The sequence below is a fragment of the Medicago sativa genome, chromosome 2 (assembly GCF_051527215.1).
Source record: "Medicago sativa cultivar Bolivia chromosome 2, Bolivia_mono, whole genome shotgun sequence".
NCBI classification, from domain to species: domain Eukaryota; kingdom Viridiplantae; phylum Streptophyta; class Magnoliopsida; order Fabales; family Fabaceae; genus Medicago; species Medicago sativa.
In genome coordinates, this window is record NC_140750.1 from 50,717,609 (window position 1) to 50,740,514 (window position 22,906).

The following is a 22,906-nucleotide window of genomic DNA, read 5'->3' on the forward strand; positions in this document are numbered from 1 at the left end:
TGTCTTGTTTCTTAAATATTGTCTTTTTTTTTTTACTTAATTAGAATCATTATGCATTTGATAGATGCATGGTCAATTATCTGGACCACTCGTACTGCATCAAAGTTGTGGCCACATCATTTTATATCATCTTGTAATTAATTAATTAATTACCATTGAAACTATGTGTGAGTAATCAGATAATTCCATGGTTCCAACTTCCAAATCAATATTGATATGAAAGATGTAAGACTTTAAAGGTAGCATTGTAACACTAATTAACAAAATCAGGTGGAGGAGGCCGCTGTTTGTTTGGGAATCAGATCTTCTGAATGAGCTTCTGGTGGTTGTGGCTCGGCACTCTCGGTCTGATAGAGAAGATGGGTGGTCTTGGATTCACAGTTCAGATGGTAGGTACTCGGTTAAATCGGCCTATTATCACCCCGTTTCCTCACTTCCAGGTTCTGTAGCCCCGGAAGGTGTTGTTTTGGACGCGGTTTCGCGGGTTTGGAAGTCTTGTGCCCCTTCAAAAGTGGCGGTCTTCTCTTGGCAACTTATTCTTGATAGGATCCCCTCTAGGCTCAATCTTACTCTCCGTGGTGTCCCGCTCCCGATGGAGGGCCGTGGGTGTGTCTTTTGCGATGCGCCGTCTGATTCGTCGGTGCACCTATTTCTTTCGTGCCCTTCTATCCTTCCTGTGTGGTATCAGGTGTCTAGGTGGTTAGGTTGGGAGTTTGTGGTTCCGTTAGGTCTAGCCCAGTTGTTCCTGTCCTTTACGAGTCTAGTTTGGCATGCTGTTATTTGGACCATCTGGACGTCTCGGAATGACCTTATTTTTTCTGGTGGCGTCCTTCGAGAGGAGCCTGTGGTGGATCGTGCAAAACTCTTAGCTTGGAAGTGGTTCCTGGCTAAGTGTCCTGCTAGTTCCTGCTCTTTCTATTGGTGGGAGTTGCAACCCGTCCTTTGTTGCCAGTGGTAGGGCGTTTTGGTGGTTTTGTGCTTGAGGTTTGGGGTGGGGGGGTTCGTTGGCCTCTACCTTTCCGGCCTGGCTTCCTCGGCTTTTCCTTGTGCTTTTTCTTTGCAGGGCTTGGAGCTTGTTTTCTGTCTTTTTGTGGGTTGGCAGCTTCGGTGTATGTTTTTATTGGTGTTCTTTTTTGTTTTTGATGGTGCCTTTGGGCGTTTTTCTCCTTCCCCGCTTGTGGGGCTTGGAGTTTACCCTAGGGGTTGCGGTGTGGGGTGCCTTCGGGCGACCTCGGGTGTATTTGTACAGCTATCTCTCTATCTGTTTTTTATATTATATATATATATATTTGCCATTCAAAAAAAAATTATATTTTTTAACACCATGTACCTAGCATACTCCACACCATTTTGTCAATCATGTTTTGAATTTCCTTAGGGAGCTTCTATCACTAAGAATACTTAGTATTAGACACCATGATCAACCCATGTTATGCCATGAAATGAGTTAACAACAATTTTCAACATAAATATCACCAACTTAAGGTATCTATTATGACATAGTATGTTAGTAACTATATCCTCTACTAGAGTGGGAGAGATAAAGACAATTTTTTTTTGATAGAACTCACAACTTATATATCAATTAAATTTCATCTTTATTGAATGGATAATTGAGTAAATTGCATTTACAAATTACAATTATGGATTTCAAATGGAAATGATAAACAAACGTTCTATGAACTATATATCAACTAGAGCACCATACTCCTAACCAGAGAGAAAACTCTTAAGTTTTATCAACTCTTAATATTTCTTTATGCCTCGTTCACTCTCCTTTCCTCTCTCTTGTAACTCCATTCATTCACGTAACATTAGTGACACCTCATTAATTAACTCTTGTTCTCTCTCATATGCGAGGATTAAAATATCGTATACAACATATATTTATAAAATTTTATAAAATATGGTATTCCACACTATGATCATCTCATGTTACAGTGATTACCATGACAATGATGAATGGGAAAATTAACCTAAGCATGCCTGAGGTGTTATAAGCCTACTACTAACATCAACTAGTTTGTGACACTAATACACATGTTCATAGGAGTAACCATGTACAAGTATCATTTCTCAATACATATATACTGAAAAATTCTGCAGGGATCATGGCCACTGTAGGCCAATAAGTAGGTCCACCCAAGCTACCCGATCCTTGTATGTGTCCAATGATGGATTAGCAAAATTCTCAGGCAATTGTATTTCTTTTATCAGCACTTATCATAATCATTTTAATCCATTCAATCTTGTTGAATCCTGGAAACAACCTCTTGTGTAAAAAATAGGGTAAAGCTGCGTACAATACACCAAATGGTGGGACTCCTTCCCGGACCCTACGTATGCGGGAGCTTTAGTGCACCAGGTTGCTCTTAATCTTGTTGAATCCTTTGGCAATTGTATTTCAGAAATACACTAGCAAAGTCTTGTTTGAATCCAAATATCATTTTGTAAAAATAATATATAGAAAGGTGGGGATGGAAGATTAACAAATTCAAGGTAAAAACCTGACAAAACATTCCCAAAAGCAATAATCTCACTATTAAATTTGAAAGTCAACATAGTCTAACAATAAGTTACATTCCATCCTGAAGAAATTATATAAAACAATGCAATTAAGATCAATTCAAACTTTATTATTATTGTTCTAAGAAAAAAAAACCCAAAAAAAAAGTAAATTGATAAGTATAACCATATCCTCTTCCTTGCATAATAACTTATTCCTAGAGCCTCACACAGATCAAGAATCTACTTTGATACACCATTAGGCAATGCAACAGTTTTTTCATCAGATGGGTTAAGCTCATCCCAAACTTCAATCCAAGTGACCATAGCATCAGCAAGCTTGTTGAAGTAGTCATCAACCAATCCAAGTTTTGCTTTAACTTGTTTGGAGAGTTCAATGTAGCATTTTTGAGGAGTTGTGCATTCCTGTGGAAGAGAAACAGATTGAAAAAATGGGATAAGCTCTTCCTGCCAGTAAATTCCTTTGTACTCTTTCTTAAGATTCACAAATGGGTTGCTAGCTTTGCTGTGCCAGATATAAGGTAAACCTGTCTTCACTCCCAATCCCAAATGGTCACTTATGACCTACATTATCAATATAAAGAGGGTCTAATGAGCACAAAGTGTAACACAATATATAACATGAGAAGTGAGTAAAAGAGATTTTATTGCTTTGCTAGCATTCTTTAAATACCGCATACATTAAGGAACAGGTTAATTCAATAAAATTGAAATTAGGAATACCTTCATGCACCATCCAGCCCACATATCATCGTAGCGACCAATAGGTTGGCCTTCACCCATGAGTCCAAAGTACAATGCAGGACCAATCAATTCCCGGTTGAATGCCAAATTCATACCACACATGGGAAAGAGGGTTCCTTTTGGTATTGTCATAACAGCATCCACATACCTGATAAATAAACAATCTCATAAAACAATATAACAGTATATCACCTCCACAGACAAGAAATTAGGTTATAGCATTATAGACTACTGTAAGTTATGAAGTACAAGCACTTGCCCATGCAGACACACGACACTAACATGTTGACATCAGAAGTGATTTGAAAAAATGAAAGTTTATGTCTGGTGTTTAACACCAGACGAGCCTTCAATATGAAATGTTAGCTTATAGTATTATAGACTGAGAGAGATACCAAACCAATACCTAGTGTTCCTTTCAAGAGGCTTGACAAGCTGAGTTGGAGCATCATAATCAGGAATGTTGAGCCAAAGGCCATGAGAAATAGCAGTTGGAACACCCTCTCGAAGACTGAATGGATAGCCGCGAACAAAATCTGCACCTTCTCTATATGGGTCATATAGAGTGTTGAAGAAAAATGGGGTTGATGGAGTCAGCAAGTTCTTAATGTGCTGCTGCAGAGCATCAATTTCTTTGCCGGACGGATCTTTGGCAACCTGAAAAAACCAAACATACATCAGTCCTAAGGAGGATCTAGCAATATAACAAACCCTGCTCGTATGATCTTAACATACTATCAAATATAAAACACTGACACAGACACGACACTGACATGTAGACACTGATAATGATTTGTGAAAATAAAAGTGATTAAATGTAATCAAATGTGTATGTGTCGGACACTGACACGTGCAAGTCACCGACATGCCTTAAGTCGAAAGTGCCGGTGCTAATCAAAGAGTGACAGCTGCCATAATAAAATAATATGTCCTATCAGATTTCAAAAGTTAATCAGTCTAATGATTGAACCCTCAACATGTTTCCCTTTCCACGTACATATCAAAAACAGACCAGGTAACTATGCTAGATCATAAAACACAGAGAACATGCAGGTTCTCTTACCAATCAAATTGGAAAAATAAGTCAACTGAAAAGTACTACAGATAAGTTCACTGTAGTAGAGATTTGAAAATCTAAACAACAAATCCAATATAGAACAATAAGAACGACAAAAAATTTCAATTTTTTTAAAATAATCCCAATGTCACAAAAGTCCATAGAGAGAGACCAAGGAAACAACACTGATCTTGTCAAATTCCAGCTAAGGTATCACAACCAACAACGTGAATCATCAATGTAGTCCCAAACATCCATCAATTTATTTATTTTTTGACAATAAAACATCCATCAATTGGTTCCTTGAAATTAACAAAAATTCAAAAATAGTTATTAAAACTATACTCCCTCCGGTCATTATTAGAAGCAAAGATTCATTTTTTCAGGTTTATTGAATAATTAATATATCTGATTTATGCTATATATACATTAGTTATTCAATTAACCTGAATAAATAATGTTTGCTTATAATAGTGACCAAAAGGACTGCACTTTAGACGATACTAGTTCTTTTCGGTCAAATCAATCATTACTATGAAGCATGGACAGTGTCGGTGTCGGACACTGACACAATGCTGACACATATAATTACATTGAGCTATGTGATTTTATCAAATTATTATCGGTGTCGATATGCCAGAGTCCGTGTTGTATGTGTATATTTGCTTCAGAGAAATTAACAAAACCAAAAAAATACTAATTCTTTAAACAAAACTTCCTAGATTCTTTAAAAAAAACAAAAACAAAAATCCTAGATCACATTAGTTCTTTTGGGATCCATCAATTTAATCTCTAAAATTGTCTCAAACAAACCGAAGTGATTTAGAATTTGCATTTTCAAAAATAATTTTAAAATTTCATTAAATTCTTAGAACATATCAATATTATTTTAAGCAACACTTTCAAAAAGAAAGCTAGTGATTCATCCTAACATGTTAAAATTGACAATGAGTTTGACAGAATCACAACAGTTTAGGCAAAATCACTGTAACACCGTGAGTTGGTCAAACTCACCACCATCAAACATGGTACAAATCAAAATCAAACTCAAAATTATGTCATCCAACATTTTCAAAAAGCAAATTGGTAGTGAGTTTGACAGAATCACGGCAGACAACAAACGTTTGATTTCGCTATTGATATGTCATAATCATCGTGACCAACAGTGATTTTCCGAAAGCTAAACTTTGTAGCTTATGCAAAATCACGTCGTGATATTTAAAAGCTTAAAAAAAATCAGAATGTCACCGTGATTTTGTCAAACTCATGGTATAAATTAAAATCAAAACAAAAGTCAAACAAAGTAAAAAAATGAGAAACATTAACATAAAGATAAATTTGATCAACGAATGAAAACCACAAACAATATAAAAGTAAAAGAGAGATGAAGAAGACGTACAAAGCAATCATCATCAATAGTAAAGATATACTTCTTCTTGGAAACAATGAAACCAAAGCAACGACAAGCAGAGTCTTTGAATGAAATGCAAGAAGCCTTAGGACCCAAAATTCGGTTAATATCGTTACGGTTAAAAAGTTCATAGTCAAATCCTTCAGGGACTTTAATGACTTTAGAAGGATCACCATCTTGAACAATGATGAGATGATATGGTTGGAAGAATTGTCTCCACTGTTCCAAGAAATCGAGGTTTCGTATCGTTGGAATCACGATGTCCAATTCATCTTTCAGAATTGGTGTTGTTGAGGATGATGACATGGTTGGGACTTGGGAACAGAGAGAGATACAAAGACAAGGTTTGTTGTGTTTGTTCCTCGGGTTGGACGAGGATGATTGGAATGTTTGTTATTTGTTTGGGTTTGGGGGGTTTTTGTATTTGAAATTTTGTTTGGATTTTGATTGGCACGTGCCAATGGTGTTCATACGTGTGTGAGGGTATGAGTATGACTTATTTTCTATGATTTTTTTTTTTTTTAAAGATCTTTAAAGTTGGTCTTAAGTCTTAACTCTTGATTATTTAGTCAAAAAAGAAATGTTGATTTTGATTGTAAATAAAACTAATTTATTCTATAGCAATTTCTTTTCTCTTGATTATTTAGTCAAAAAAGAAATGTTGATTTTGATTGTAAATAAAACTAATTTATTCTATAGCAATTTCTTTTTTTTGAGGAAGTATTCTATAGCAATTTCAAAAATTAAGTTCTATTAAATAGAGATGGGGGGTTTTTATTTTTATTTTTGTCAAAGAGGGATGGTACAGTCAAAAAAATTCTTAACAGATCTTCTAAACAATTTGTCTATACTTTTTGTCAAAAAAACAATTTGTCTATATTCATCTCATTAACCTAGCCAAAGGAAAAGGTTAGTACAGTCAAATGTCAAACCTGTACTTTATTCAACATCGATTTAATGGTAATGAAAATCATAATGTGATATTAAATGCAATTGTATGTAATTATGTGATGTGATATCTACTCTACTTAATTGAGTCAAAAAAGTTTTACTCAATACTTTGTCAAAGAAAATCTACTACTTTAAACATCAAAAAGAAAAAATTCTACTTTACCTTAGATTCATTTGATAATTAATGTATTTGATATATAATGCAAACAAAATTAATTTAAAAAGTGAATTTTTGCTTCTAAATAAGGTCAGACGGAGCTATTTTTGTCAACAAAAAAAAGGTCAGACAGAGTAAGTACTAGCGTTTAAACGGACACTCCATATCCGTCTATTTGTTCTTCTTATTGCGCTAAAACGTATAAATTGCGAACATTAGTTTTTATGAAATTTTGATTAAAATTAATTTAATTTTGATTAAAATATTAGGTATAGATAATAAATATTTTGCGTTTTCATATTGTAACAAACTATACTTATCTTTCTTTAATGATACCAACAATATAACAAATATAATATCTTTAAAAAAATATAATATAAATTCTTATCTTTTTGAATGATGTCAATAAAATAATTCTTATGATCAAATTTGTTTAACGGGTATGTTGGAACATTGGTGTGAGGTTGGAAGAAAATTTAAAGATTAAACACTAAGTAATAAGACTTTGAGTTAGTGCGATGTGAATTGAAAAAAATAGAGAGCGTGAATCCCACATAATATAGAACATACGTAGAGTTTAAATTGCAATATTTAATTTTTAATATTATGTTGGTTGTGATAGGAATAAGAATTCAACTGAGTTTTCTATCTTTCCTTCATTCATATCCAAAGTTTGTTTCCTTCACTTTTGTTGGTTTGTTTCTTCTTGATCTTATCCACAAGATTTGTTGAACTAACTAATAGTTAAGTTTCCTTTTGATCTTATCCACTAGAATAATTGTTGCCGCAATTTTAACTAAACCAGTTACAGAACCTCTATATAAATAGAGGACTCCACTCAGTTCAAAAATCACATCAAAGAGTTCTATTGAGTTGTCGATAACTCTTTATCTCTTCTCACTCCAACTTGTGTTAACGAATTATTCTTCTCTCTTCATATCATTTTTCTGTCCCTTCAGAATTAAGAGTGTTCTTAAGACCTAGTCCTTATTCGGTATAATGTCCCTTCGAAATTAAGAAAGGTCTTAAGAACATAGTCCCTTCGAAATAAAGAGTATTTTAAGATCATAGTCCCTTTTTGTAATAATAATGTTCCGTCGAAATTAAGAATGATCTTAACAATATATAAATATTCTTTCCGTTTTTTCTATTTTTGGAGAAGTCAAAAAGTCTGAATAGTGGTATCACCATATTTGAGTGGTTGCAATACCATACTGATATTTTGGAGAACTTAAAGGTTAGAATTGTGATAACACAAGATTTGAGCGGACTTAGCACCATAATAGAGTGATTACTCAAAGTATCATATTAGGGTGGTTTCAATATTAAAGAGTGGTCTTAGTACCATATTGAAGGTGTAAATCTCGAATGATTTTCGATAATGCAGTAGTTAACCGCACAGTTATAGTTGAACTTTTTTATTCTAGAGGTGTTGTGATCGATAGTATGTCTTACACAATTTTGGGCAGTGTCATGAAACATCTTTAAGAGAGCGACTTGGTCGTGACTTAACATTGTAACAACTTCGGTAGATATTCTCTTTCAAAATAGAATTTGTAAATCCAAATTCAACGGGGTATAATTGGAAGGAGAAAAAGCCAGCTCACAACAGTCTACTTTCTTTATAAATAGTGTAGATAAAAGTACTTTTTTTTGGCTAAAAAAACTACTTTTAGATTCATCGAACAATTGATAAATTTGGTTAATTTTATAAATCAAATACATCAGTTGTTCAATGAACCTAAAAAATGATAATTTTCTTATAGTATTCTACTTAATTGGAATTTTTTATTGGTAGAATTATTTTAGTTACTCATACATAATTTTTTAAGTTTAATATTCTAGCATAGAGATAAAGATCTGATTTTTTTTTAGGAAAGAAAATTTAGAGAGAGGGCATATGTAAGATCTATTTTTATTTCTCTAAATTTTCTGTTAATGAAGTTTGATAAAATGATGATAAAAAAATGATGATGATGATGGTGAAGGAGAAAGGATGATGAAAAAATGATGAAGATTGATGAACACATGGTGAAGTTGATGAAGATATATTTTTTGGGTTTTTATAATTAAAAAAATTATACAATTTGCTATACCACTTTAGTATCAATATTGTCACATCAGCATATTTGTAATAGAGTCTGACTGCTGGGTAATGGTACAATAAATTAACAACTTAAAAGGATATGTTTAAAACTTACTAAACTTAAAAGACTAACCTAATGAAATTGTCAAACTCAAAAGGACCGAGAGAGATATTTAACCTAATAGATATCTATTTCAGCTTGATGAGAATCTTAAACATAATGAGAAGAGAGATTAGAGAGTTAACTTGCATAACAAGTTACTTAAACTCTTAACTACGTGTAACCGTTTTCTATCTAGGATTAGTTAAGTTTTCAACTATAGTTAGTTAACCGTTAGAGGAACATCAAATGTATAAATACTCTTGTAAGCTTGACTTGTATATTAGTTTTTGTTATTTTCAACAATAAACAAATCAATTTTCTTGTTTCTTAATCTTTTTTCCTGCATAGATGGAGTTGAGTCTTTAGCTTTAATAGTAGTAGTAACTTCTTATGGCAAGATTCTCTTGGATCCCATTCGTTACGTTGGAGTATTGAAAACTGCAGTCATGAATTTCCCCTGCAAACAGTTAAAAAAACATGTATGTAGAACTTGCAATACTAACCACATTTTTAACCAATCAAAAAAAAAAAACAAAATTCATTGACTGAATCCATGCCTAACAAGAAACAAAAGTATTGTGATATTTCAGCAAGGTGTACGTTACATAAGTCAGAAATGTCCCTCTTGTATTGGGTGTGTTCGGACAACACAACAATTGTTAAAATTCCAATGACTATTCTGTGTGCATTTGGAGCGAACTAAAAAACAGAAAATGACAGATGATAAATGTTTGGCAGGATTCATATATAATAAACGTTGACGCCACTGTATACAAATAAAGTTTGGCGATGCCTTCAAAGCTGGTTCGCACTAAAATTCAAATTGATGTAATGCAATGGTCCCAAATATAATGCCAAATGAGCACTTGTGAGTGGAGGGAACCCGCCCAGTGCTAAATACAATTTGACCGATTTTGTAACTATGCTGGAGATCCAAAATATCATATTGCTTATTAAATTGGTCATTATTAATATTGGTAGCAAGTTTTTTTATAAGGCAAGAGCACAATGTCATAAAAAAGGAATGGAAGACAGTTTAACGAAGTTGAGATGTCTTGCAGATTACATTCCTTGCCAGGTGCTCATATATATTATTAAAAAAAGAAAAAAGAAATAACAAAAAAGAATTGGGATGACATAAACCTAACCTAGTAAATCCACACAAAATGTAAGTCCACATAATCAGGTGATACGAAAAAATGAAAACAACACTGGTGGATGTCTAAAGTGCGGCGTATGGACCAACCGTCAACACACAACGAATCCAAGATCCAACAACTCTTTGCAACAACAACAAGCATAGCGTCTCTTTCAAATAACGTCTCTTTCAAGTTAAACTGTCTAACATCAAATAGACCGATGAGGGTTTCTCGATGTAAAATAGCAAGTATTTAATTATTATGTTTGTTGATGTAATATTATTTTATATCTCACATCATTTGATTTGATTTAAAACACATGAATTATCATATTTATTAATTGACGGACGTGTCACAAATTGATTTCAAAATCGGACACAAATTCTTGTAATGGTGGATTTAGCTAGCAAAATCCACCATTACATGAATTTGTGCCCGACTAATACTAGGCATGGCTAGATTTGGATTTTAGCAAGTACAAAAGCTAAAGTTTATTAACCAAATATGTACACATTAAGTTTCATATAAAATATTTAAAATTATTATATTTAAAAAATTTAATTACATTTGAATATTATTTTTTGGGTGTACATTAGAAGTGTATTCAAATATATAGTGTCTCCTTTTCATGTCACAACAACTACCTATAGATTTTTTTTTAAGGAAACAATTATCTATAGTTTGAACTTTTACTCAACTTTTCAACAATTATCTATCGCTTAAAAAATATCTTTCATCTAGTTGTCAACTGTAGTCAAAAAATTTAAGTGAGGAGATAGCACAAGAAAAACCTCTAACACCAAAGTATAGTTACAAATATAAATACATTTATCTCACTTCAAAGAAATTAGTAGACTTAAACCTTGCAATACATCAAATAAAAGTCCAGTCATGCTTCACTGGACTATTCCCTTGGAGTTAGTATAGTCTTGATTATGTTTGTATAAAAGCAAGAAAATATGATTAAATAGTAAATATTTGATGAGAAAATATTTTATTTCTTATAAATTCATTAAGTCCTATATGATTGTCCGGATTTATATACATCAATATATAAGTTTACATAGGTAAATATTCATAGAAAAAAGTTTTGAGAGAGAGAGAATATCATAAACATAGTAGCAGCAAAACGTAAGGTGCAAGCAGCAGCCCTTATAATTATTGTGTGATAGATAATCTGAAGACAAAGGCCCGATAACTTTAACTTAGATTTAAGACTCATCTATTGCTTGGGACATCGAATTTGTTCAATTTATGAGTTAATTTTAAATGCGTTGCAACATTACACTACTTTTCAATCAATCCCATGAGATGGTAACTCTATACCACATTCCCCAAGCCACTTCATAGAGATAACATATTGATTTGCTATTTTCCCTGTAAACTTAAATAATTATATTCATAGATGTTGAGTAACACAACTTCAAGGGTAATATATATTTTTTTAACAAAATTAAGGATATTTTTTTTTACAAAAAATTAAGGATAATATTTGTTCTCTCTATTTCACAATGAGTAACACATTTTTTTTAAAAGAAATAAAAAATTGTGTCGGAAATGAGTGTTATTTTTCAGTTTTCAAAATAATATATTTTTTTATTGTACCGTCTAATTAATACTATGTACATCACTCTCAAGTCAATATGATCTGCTTTAAATTTATGGTAATTGTGAATCCATAAAACATAAAGTTAACTTGATCAAATAAAAAAAATTCTTGTAAGTTTATGGCTTTTTTCTTTAATAAACAAATATGTCAGAGTAGGACGAAGGAAGGGAGTGATCAATATCAATACAATTGATTAAACTAGACAGAAATAATCTCAAACCATAACGCATAATCACAAATTTGAAGTTGATGGTTTCATGATTGAAAAGTGAGTGAAATCTAAAGAAAAAAAACAGATTAAGACTTGATGTGTCCTAAGGCAAACAAAATATTTCATAAGATGGTATTATAATATCACAAGGACCTTACAACTACTACGTGATAACATTCTTCAATCACATTGTTGTAACCTTTTTGTTATAAAGACAAGCACATTGTACACTTGCAAATTGTGCAACACATTATAACAATTTGGTGATTTCTTGGAACTTCAACTTCAGGCATGGAATTTGATAATGGTAAACATCATCAGAGATGCACATTTAGAGAGCTGAAGTTGGTTGCATTTGTTGCTCTATGCCTCATTCTTATATCTCCAGCTGGTAAATTGCTTTGCATATATGAAAAAACATAGGTCTAAGAATATAATTGTATAAATGAATTCATTTAATTTTGTTTTATTTTATTTTATTTTATTTTATTTTATTTTATGCTTGTAGAGGCATTTGATCCATTGGATCCAACTGGGAATGTGACAATAAGATGGGATATTATGTCATGGACATCAGATGGTTATATGGTAAGTAAATTCCAAACTTTGTCTGATCATGCTATTCTTTTAAGGAAAAGTTAACTACAAATGTAATCATTATAAGTTGTGCATACCAAAATGTTTCCAAAAATGATGAAATCACTGGTCTTTTGTGATTACCAAAAGAATAAAATTATCAAAATTCAAATATTATGAACTTATAATATATAATCTGATGCTGATGTCGAACTAAGAAATAGATTCGAGAAGCTAGAAAAGGATTTGAATAATGGTGGATTAATTGATACTCCTGATATAGTAACACATAATAATACTCTATATGATAGAAGTGTTTCATCTTAATATTCGCATAATAACACGGTGTAACACACATAGATGTTTGGATCCCTTAACCATAGGAGTTCGTGTCATGGCCAGTGCGTATCGAAAAACATATTTTCAAAATGGTGAATCCTTTAAATGAATCTCAGTTACTTCGAGGGGTTAATCTCCACAATTACACGTGGATGATAGCTTAATTTACACACAAAAATTCGCTAATTAATGCTCTAGCTATCTTCAAACTAATCAAGATACTATGGGGGCGTTTGTTTCGTGGTTACCAAAATTATTTCCAGGATTAACCTTTTCCCAGGAATAAAAGGTGTGGACTTTATTCCAAGGAATGTTCAAAAAATATGTTTGGTTGATAATTTGAATTCCTGGGAATTATTTTTAAAAAATATATATAATTATCAAAATACCCTTGTATCATATTTGGTAAAAGAGACGTGTCTTTGGTTTTCTCTATTACTTCAAATTATTACTATTCATATCAATGAACAATCTAAACCTGTAATTCATCAAAAAGAATCTAAACCAGTATATTTGAGAGTTTTATTTCATACATCAATTCATCTATGTTTTCTTTTATTGATGCAATCAAAATAATATGACTTTTGTAGGAAAAAAACAATATGACATTTATTGTTCCAATAAAAGTGCATTGCCTACTAACATCCAATCGAAAAAACAAATATTAAAAGTTGTATGATCTTTTTCCATAGCAAAATTAGTGCAGAGAAGAAATAAATTCTAGGTGGCACGTAAATTGCTATATAAAGATAGTGGATATGTAACCAAAGAAAACGTGGGTATATTGCGGTTTTAGGAGGGTAGAAATGGTCTTTCCAAACACAAAGGATGTTAACCGCCGGGAATAAATAAAACCCACCCTTTTTGTTGGGAATAAAAACAATGCAGTATAATGTAAAAAAATATTGCTGGGAATAATTCATTCCTTGGAATATTTTTGTGTGCATGTCTACCAAACATGGGAATAAATAATTCCCATCTTAGATTCCTGGGAATTCAATTTGTAACCATGAAACAAACGCCCCCTATGATGTCAAATTTTGGCAGGCAACTGTAACTTTGTTTAACTTTCAACTATACCGAAACATTATGAACCCGGGATGGACATTAGGATGGACATGGGCCAAGAAAGAAATCATATGGGCCATGATGGGAGCGCAAGCAACAGAACAAGGAGATTGTTCAAAGTTCAAGTTAAAGATTCCTCATAGTTGCAAGAGAAGTCCTCAAGTAGTTGACTTATTACCTGGAGCATCTTACAATATGCAATACACAAACTGTTGCAAAGGTGGTGTGCTAACATCTTGGGGACAGGACCCTTCAGGTGCAATCTCGGCATTTCAGATGGGTGTAGGACTCTCCGGAAGGACTAACAAGACAGTTAAACTACCTCAGGATTTTAAATTGCTTGGACCAGGAGCAGGATATTCATGTGGTCCGGCTAAGAGAGTTCCTTCAACTGTTATTCTTACAGATGATCGTAGGCGAAAAGCTCAAGCTTTGAGTATGCATACTAATTCCCTTTGAGTATATTGCAAATAGTTAACAATCACGATTTTAAATTGAATCTGCATCGTAATTTTTAATACTGCCGAGAATTATGGTCAAATGTAGCTGATGCAACCTCAGTCTCAGTCGTATTGCAGTCATTGTGACATCAAAACATGATGTCGCGACCTTGATTGTAATTGCAGATCCTTTTCGAAAACCTTGATGGTTACAATCAACGCTTTAAAGAAACTGTTCTGGAAATAGTATTATCTAATATTCGATAACAAAGTTTGTGATACAAACACAAAGCGACGATCACTACAGGTTAAAACCTTGAATACAAATGTACTATTAATATTATCTAATGTTCCTGTATTTTTTTCCTATGCAGTGTCCTGGAATGTGACATGTACTTATTCACAATTTCTTGCCTCCAAGAACCCAAGCTGTTGTGTTTCTTTATCAACATTCTACAATGACCAAGTCACAGCTTGTCCAACTTGTGCTTGTGGTTGTCAGAATAATGCTACTTGCGTAACGTAAGACGCCTTAATTTCTACTTCCACATTATTAGCCAACTTTTAAACTGCTGTCGAGGTTGCATCATAATCATTTATAGGACAAGAAATTCAGTCAAATACAATTGGTTGATGCAACTTCAATTGCAGTTGTAGAGACATCGTTTTGTGATGTCGCAGCGTAGATTACAAAAGCTTTCCGTGTCCAAAATCATGATTATTAGTCTTAACCATATGGCTGCAATAGCAGTTATAGAAACCTCTAAAACCTTTTATATTGTGGCCGCAGTTGCAGTCACAGGACGCAATTTAGAGCCTTATAAGTTATAACATTATTTGGAAATAGTAATGCTAATTTTGATTTGTCATTATGCAAATGCAGGAAAGATTCAAAGATCCTGAAAGAGGTTGCTGGAAATAACAAGACTAGGAAGAGTGATATCGCACCAAAACCTTTATTGCAATGCACACGCCACCTTTGTCCTGTTCGTGTGCATTGGCATATAAAAGATAATTATAAGGATTATTGGCGTGTAAAGATTGCAATCATCAACTTCAAGTATAGAATGAATTACACACAATGGGGTCTTGTTGTGCAACACCCTAATCTCAGTAATGTTACCCAAGTCTATAGTTTTGAATACATGCCACTTCTTCCTTATGAAGCCATAAGTAAGTTCTTCAAATATTAGACACCGTCTATATTTTGTTTACTTGAATTACAAACAGAAATTAACAGAACAAGAAAATAAATTTCTTATCTAACTTCGACGTCTCTAATACAAATTCGGATTGCATGCAGTCACAATTGTTGCATTGCAATCAACATGTTTGTGGTCATCCGATTAATATCGTACAATCCAAATTTCAAGCCAATTTATTTATTTTTTTAATCTAAAATACCAAGCTTGAAATCTGGACCGTCTGATCTTAATAAGACAACCACATATGTGCCACTGTATGAATGCGTGCAATTTCGAGTGCATACAATCCAAATACATATAATATCCCTATAATGCATAGAGTCACATGAAGAGTTATTGTTTTTTTAACTTTTGTGCATGGCTGAATTGTGTATGCAGATGACACAGGAATGTTCTATGGTTTGAAATTCTACAATGATTTAATAATGGAAGCTGGGGCTAAAGGGAATGTGCAATCTGAGGTGCTTATGAAGAAGGACAAGAACACATTTACACTTAAGCAAGGATGGGCTTTTCCTAGAAGGGTATACTTTAATGGTGATGAATGTATGCTTCCACCTCCTGATTCATACCCTTTCTTGCCAAATTCTGCTCAAAGGCTACCAACAAGTGTTGTAATGATGACAACCTATGTGATTATTGCATCATTTTTCATTTGGTTTTGAGTCTTTTTTGATGTATATATAAGGGAGGCAAATTAGTTTACGAGAGTGTTTGATTTTGATTGGATATATGTAACATGGAGTTCCTTGAGACCACTAATGCGTAATTTCTTGAATCATTAATATTTGTTTTCCTTTTTTACTAAACCAATAACAATTGCGTCACGATCTTAGTTATGAGGATAAATCATGCCATGAATTTCTACATACGAGAAGCGCATGAGTCATTATTATAGTTTTAAACAATTTTTAAGCATGAGTCCACACATATGAAACATGTCATTACCCCAGAAGTCGCACAACCTAAAACCTTGGAAAAATTAGTCTAACTTAACATATATCCTCTCTCTTATGGGAAAAAAACATATTTCCTCTCTTACTAAATCAGTCATCCAACACTGTCACATATGGACTCGGGTTCCATGCATTTAGAAAATCACAAACTTACATACGTTAGTTAAGTTTGGCCATCAATTTGTAACAGTAAATCGGTTCATATTATATCTTCGCTAAACCATCTTTAACTAATCATCGATGTTAATTTGAGATCTGATGGTTGATCATTAAATGTGTCGCACATTTACTTCATGGAATCCAAATCTCGTTGCATCCTAGAGGTACTGGAGCAACTAAAACTACATGGCCATCTATCACATACATGCCTCTGGCATTTGTAAAAAAATTACACACTCCCTTGTGTAAAGCATAGTCCGAGAAAACAACGATTTCTTCATGTGAACACTAAAAAATAAATGTAAAATCCAACTATTGAATAAATTTGCTCAAAAAAAAAAAACTATTGAATAAATAATGGAATATATATTTCTTGGGGAACTATTCATCCACCTGCATCTCTTTTTATTGCTTCATTGGCAGCTCACTATGAGGTTGTCATCATTCTTAATAATTTGATGCAGAATACGATTTCCCACTTTCTATTTTCAACGGTGATGAATGCATGCTTCCACCTCCTGATTCATACCCTTTCTTACCTGACTCCCTCATAGGCAACCAAAAGGTGTTATAACGATAACAGCCTATGCAATTTTTGCATTGTTTTTCATTTGGCTACTACTAGTATCGTGCCCGTGCATACTCACAGGTCGAGCAGCAGGCCGTGTGTGGCGCGTGTTGATGTGCATTTAGTTAGAACAGATTATTAAGCTAATTATGTGTTGGTATATTATCAAAATTAGTTATTTTAAGGAAAATGTTAACCGGTGCCCCGGGGCACTGGTTAAGGAAACAAATATAGTAGATTTTGTATTGGAAATTGTGTAATGGATTTCTTAAAAGTCAAAAAAGTGTTACTTTTAATTAAAATTTTCTTTTTTTAGATTCCTTAACCAGTGCCCCGGGGGCACCGGTTAACAGAACCCTTATTTTAATTACGAAATAAAAATAGTTTTGATTTGATAAATTTTGTAGATGACTCTTTTGTGATGTATAAGGGAGACGAATTAGTTTATAAAGCTTATGAAAGTGTTCGATTTTGACGGGAATTATGCAACATGGAGTTTCTTGTGACCACTAATGCATATAGGTTAGCATTTCAAAGGAATGAAGGATCATGAGGACATATATGCTATCAGTCATAACAATAACAAGACAAAACAAATATAAACCAAGTTTAAAAAATTATATGTTTTCGTGTCTTTTTCTTAGTGTATATCAGTTGAGTCACTGTCTTAATTGTGATAATGCATCATTCCATGAATTTCTACATATGAGAAGCAATATCAGTCATTATTAGAATTTCAAATAATTTTTAAGCATTAGTACAATGTAGGTGATAAGAAACATTTCCCAACCCTAGAAGTTGCTCGTACTGAAAACTTAGAAAAATCGACCTAACTTAACATATTTCCATCCTTATTAACCCCACCATCAAACACCCCATTTAATCTAGACTCGGGTTCCTTGCATTAAGAAAACCGAGGATATACACGAATAAAGTGATCACTACTATCAACTTTATATCAGTCAACTTGCTTTACATCTTCACTAAGTCATCTTTGAATAATCATCAATCATTATCGTTTATTTGTGATCCGACAGTCAAGATCAACAAATGTGTCCTGCAATTACTGCAGGGAATCCATTAAGATGCACACTCCCTTAAGTAAGCATAATCATTGGAAGAAAACATTTACACTAATTCTTAATCTGAACACTAAAAAAATAAATAGGATATTCATTAATCGGAAAAAATAATCATCCAAACAAGTAACTTAAAAATATGTATACAATACAAAAGATAGAAAATATGTTACATAATTGAAGGTAAAAAAAAACCAACCCTTAAAATAAATAACAGAAAAAAAATCGTGTGGCAACTATTCATTCACCTGCATCTCTTTTTATTGCTTCATTGGCAGCTCTTGTGTGATGCAGAATGAAATTTTTCTATGATCAATTCAATAATAAGACGAATAAAGAAGCTAAAGTGGCTATGACTGTACTAAGTAAAGAAAAAACTAATTTTGAAGTTGCATTTGGTGACCAAGGGTATGCATCTGGAGGAGGCATAACACAGTTATCACCGTTGAAATAAATCCTTCTTGGAAAGGCCCATCCTTTATCAAATGTGAAAGTTGATTTCTCTTTTCTAAATAAGATTTCTGATTGCACATTACCAAGTGATCCGGCCGATGAAAGAAAATCATTGTAGAATTTTACTCCCCATAGCATAGCTGTATCATCTGTAAAACCGCATCACAAAACAACATCAGAATCGGAATATATGGAAATGTTTAAATATGTTTTTGGTATCTGTAACATAGTTAAATTTTCATTTTAGACTTTAGTCCCTGATTCTTCTTTATATACGTTAAAGCGATCCATATGAGAATATAGAATAGTTTTTCTAGCACAACTTCGAAACAAAAATATATATATTCAGGGACTAAAACAGAAAAGTTGGTACTTTATAAGGTTCAAATATGTTAAATCGATATGAGAATATAGAACTTACTTAAGCCCTCGTAGGGATTTAACGACTTGTACTTGAAGCTGAAAAGCTGAGTAAGATTATCAAAATTGGGATGCTGCACCACAAGGTTCCATTGTGAGTAGTTCATTCTGTAATTGAAATTTGTGATTGTGACCTTGATCCTCCAGTACTCTTTATAATTAAGTTTCACATGCCAATGAACTCGAATCGGACACATGTGACTTGTACATTGGACTAGAGGCGTACTTATAGGTTTGCCTGATGCTGATACAACTGAAGATAAATGTGGAGAGTCTGGACTGTAACGCAAATTCAGAAAGAAAAAAAAATCATGAGTTGTGCAAAATGATGACAAATCCACTATGATATATTCTTTCAATAACTAGGCTATGTTTGGACAATCAGCTTAATTAAGCGCTTATAGTATAAGGACTTATCATATCAGTGCTTGTGTATAAGATGTTTCTATAACAGAAGATAAAATAAGTTAAACTGTTTTCATATAAGCTATAAGTTATTTATGTATACTATCCTGAAGAGCTTATGGAAATAATCTGAAAACAGTTTATGGACATTTCATAAGCTATTTTCGTAACCTCTGCCAAACAGTCTACTAGTACAAGATAAATGAAAAGACAGTTTGAGATATCTATAAAAAGATAAATTTTGGAGGCTTACTTTACACAACTGTCCGGTTGTGTTTTGTTTTGGCAGCCACATGTGCAGGTTGGGCAGTCTACTATTGTGTCATTATAGAAGGATGAGAGTGAAACACAACAAGTTGGTGTCTTTTGAGCCAGGAATTGAGAATAAGTGCAGGTAACATTCCATGTCACTGCCATAAAATATACATGTCATGTTAAAGAGAGCCTCAGGTTTGGTTTCCATACTAATAACTCTTCTGAATAATTTACAATGCATAGATAATTGTTCATAGTAAAATTGGAAATATAACAAGAAACTGAACAATATGGGAAATAATGAACTTCTATGACTAAAGAAAAATCATAGACCAGAGTTCAAAAGAAGATTCAAATTTTTAAGCCATCATGATTGATGTTGGTATGACTCATAGTTTACTGATAAATAGACAAGCTCCTCGAGCAAAGTAATCTTGTAATTTGTAAACTGTACTATAACATCTAAACAGAAGTTGTAATCGGTAAACCCTAAGCTTATATATTAGAAAGGTACTGCAGTCAGAAACTAGGCGCAATGGGCCGAACTCTGATCAAATATCGTGTTTTCTTCGTTTGCTTATTGTTGTACTTGTTTACTTTTGAACCAGTGTTGGCATTCTAACAACTGATTTATAGAACAAAACAAAGGTTACTATGTACATATCTTATTTATAGATGTTGACTTCATCGAGAAAGTTAGGAAAACACAATGAAAAATGTGGAAAAAGAAAACTTAAGTTAATGCAATATGCAACTTACTCAAGGCTTGTGTGACTCTCCTCTTGTCAGTGGTAATAAATTGAGTTGGTCTGACAATTTTTGCAGGACCACAAGTATAACCAGGACCAGGTGCTCTGAGTGTGAAATTTTTTGGCAATTTAACTGTTTTATTAGTTGTTCCGGCAGAACCAACACTAATCTGAAAAGAGCTTACTGCGTTGCTTGGATCCTGAGCCCATGAATTCAAGATTCCGCCTTTGCAACAATTTGCAATCTGTTGGTTGTAAGGAGTTCCTGGTAACAAATCAACTACTGTTGGATCCTTCTTACAACAATGTGGAATTCCTGCTTTGAATTTTGAACAATCTCCTTGTTCTGTTGTTTGGCTTCCCATCATGTTCCAAATTACTTCCTTTTTCGCCCATGTCCATCCTAATGTCCATCCGGGTTCTTGAATATGGCGATATTGTTGAAAGTTGTACATTGTAACAATAGCCTGGTCAACACAAGATAAAACAATCAAAATATGTTTTTGAAACATTAGGACATGCTTGGTTTGAGAAAACATTTTTTTTATTTTCTGTTTTCGCTTTTAATTGTGAAATCGACAATTTGTTAGTGTAGAAAACGGTGAAAACAACTCTTTCCGTTTTTCAAAACTATAAAATTGGCTTGTAAGATGAGAGCTTTCTCCCACTTATAACATCTCTTCCCTTCCAATTCACCCCCACATGCCTGAGACTAGACATCCGCTAGCAGATGGCTTAACAGATCTTGAACCAACTTCTAAGGTGAGATATGTCTCCCAGTTATAAACTCATTTTCAAGTCGTATCATATCCGGTGTGGGACTTCTCAACGATAGTAAACAAGTTAACCCAATCAAACAACCTTTTAAGTCCTGATTGAAAAAAGGTGTGTACAATAGAGAACATTCCATCACGCTAAAACGTCTAGGTACATTTTCAAACAACAATTTACATAGTTCTTAATGGTTCAATAAAAGTTTCCAAATCACAAGTGATCCAATGTCACGCCCAAGACTAGATATCTAGAGCGTGACCCAAGTAAATTGATGGTAGGTAAACCAATGGATTTTGGATATATGCTCTAATACCATCTTAAAATTTTGGTTAAGCCTGACTCAACCCTACAAAACCGGCTTGTGTATGCGAGAGATGTCTCGCACTTTTAAGCCGATTAGACAACCATTTAAGTTTTAAGTCATGATTGAAAAAGGTATGACAATAGAGAACATTCCATATAAGAACATTCCATGCACTTTATCACAATTAATTAATTAAGGAAGTTATGAAGACTTACAATATAACCATCTGGATTCCAGCCCATGACATCCCATTTGATTGTTATATTTCCATTTGGATCTAGCGGATCATAGGCTTCTGTAAATCAACAATCACTTTTAAAAATTAGGGAACCAAACATTCACAGCAAAAAAGTGAAAGTAATTTGTATCCATTCACACTTTCATAATTTATAAAGTTAAGATGCAAAACAAAATATATATGAATCCAATAGTTAATACATTCAAATCTCAAAAAATGAATATACCATTAACCAAAGTTCTACTATAAAGAGACTCACTAACTTTTATATGAACTCATTAATTCAGTAAAGTGTATAACTAATAAGATAACTTCAAACTTGAAAGAAGTAGAAAATACCTGTGGAAGTGAATAATGTGGAGCAAGAGAATAGTAAAAATAGTAAAACTAGAAAGCCACTACGAGATCCAATGGTAGATAACAATATAGACTCCATTTCTTAGTGCAGATTTTCTGAATTTTATTTACCAATGAAGCTCAAGTTTAAGATCTGCACCAGAAAGGTGTAAGGAATCTTAGCACTCTAGTTTGAGGACAGAGCAAGAGTTTTGGTTTTGTGATGAAGTGAAAGTGTAATCATGTTATGTTGTTCAATGTATGTAATCACTGTCTTTATTATAATGTAGTTGTTGAATTAAAAATATAATAAGATTGGGAAGATCTGAAGCAGACATTCAACATCAAATATCAATACTACCCTTATTAGGGACAGCCATCAAAGTCTATAATTTCAAGGTATTGTTGTCAAATATGAGATAATTTATTTTTTTATATATTTTTTAAAGGAAAATGTTAACAAATGTTTTAAATATTGTTTAAGCAATCAAAAGTGGTAACTTTTGTAAAGAAAATTGAGTAAATATTACTTTGATTTAAATGTGTTTGACGTGTATTTACAAGACAAAAATTTTGTATGGATATTTT

The 22,906-nt window shown here is 33.0% G+C and overlaps 3 protein-coding genes across 3 annotated transcripts; 1 reads left to right on the plus strand and 2 right to left on the minus strand.

Annotated features, from left to right (window-relative positions):
- Positions 1-2,518: 2,518 nt before the first annotated feature.
- On the minus strand, positions 2,519-6,130 carry LOC146948627 (UDP-arabinopyranose mutase 3-like). The gene is made up of 4 exons (XM_085744831.1): positions 5,727-6,130; positions 3,677-3,927; positions 3,250-3,418; positions 2,519-3,090 (listed from the first exon to the last, which is right to left on the minus strand). Exons 1-4 carry the CDS (start codon positions 6,042-6,044, stop codon positions 2,749-2,751), a joined length of 1,080 nt encoding a protein of 359 aa, XP_085600957.1. The 5' UTR covers positions 6,045-6,130; the 3' UTR covers positions 2,519-2,748.
- Positions 6,131-12,234: 6,104 nt separating this feature from the next.
- On the plus strand, positions 12,235-16,380 carry LOC146948628 (COBRA-like protein 4). The gene is made up of 6 exons (XM_085744832.1): positions 12,235-12,385; positions 12,503-12,582; positions 13,957-14,413; positions 14,792-14,939; positions 15,301-15,590; positions 16,001-16,380. The coding sequence occupies exons 1-6, from the start codon at positions 12,286-12,288 to the stop codon at positions 16,285-16,287; spliced, it is 1,362 nt and encodes a 453-aa protein (XP_085600958.1). The 5' UTR covers positions 12,235-12,285; the 3' UTR covers positions 16,288-16,380.
- Positions 16,381-18,451: 2,071 nt separating this feature from the next.
- On the minus strand, positions 18,452-22,567 carry LOC146948629 (protein COBRA-like). The gene is made up of 6 exons (XM_085744833.1): positions 22,322-22,567; positions 21,960-22,039; positions 20,677-21,133; positions 19,916-20,072; positions 19,259-19,536; positions 18,452-18,986 (listed from the first exon to the last, which is right to left on the minus strand). The coding sequence occupies exons 1-6, from the start codon at positions 22,416-22,418 to the stop codon at positions 18,697-18,699; spliced, it is 1,359 nt and encodes a 452-aa protein (XP_085600959.1). The 5' UTR covers positions 22,419-22,567; the 3' UTR covers positions 18,452-18,696.
- Positions 22,568-22,906: the final 339 nt, after the last annotated feature.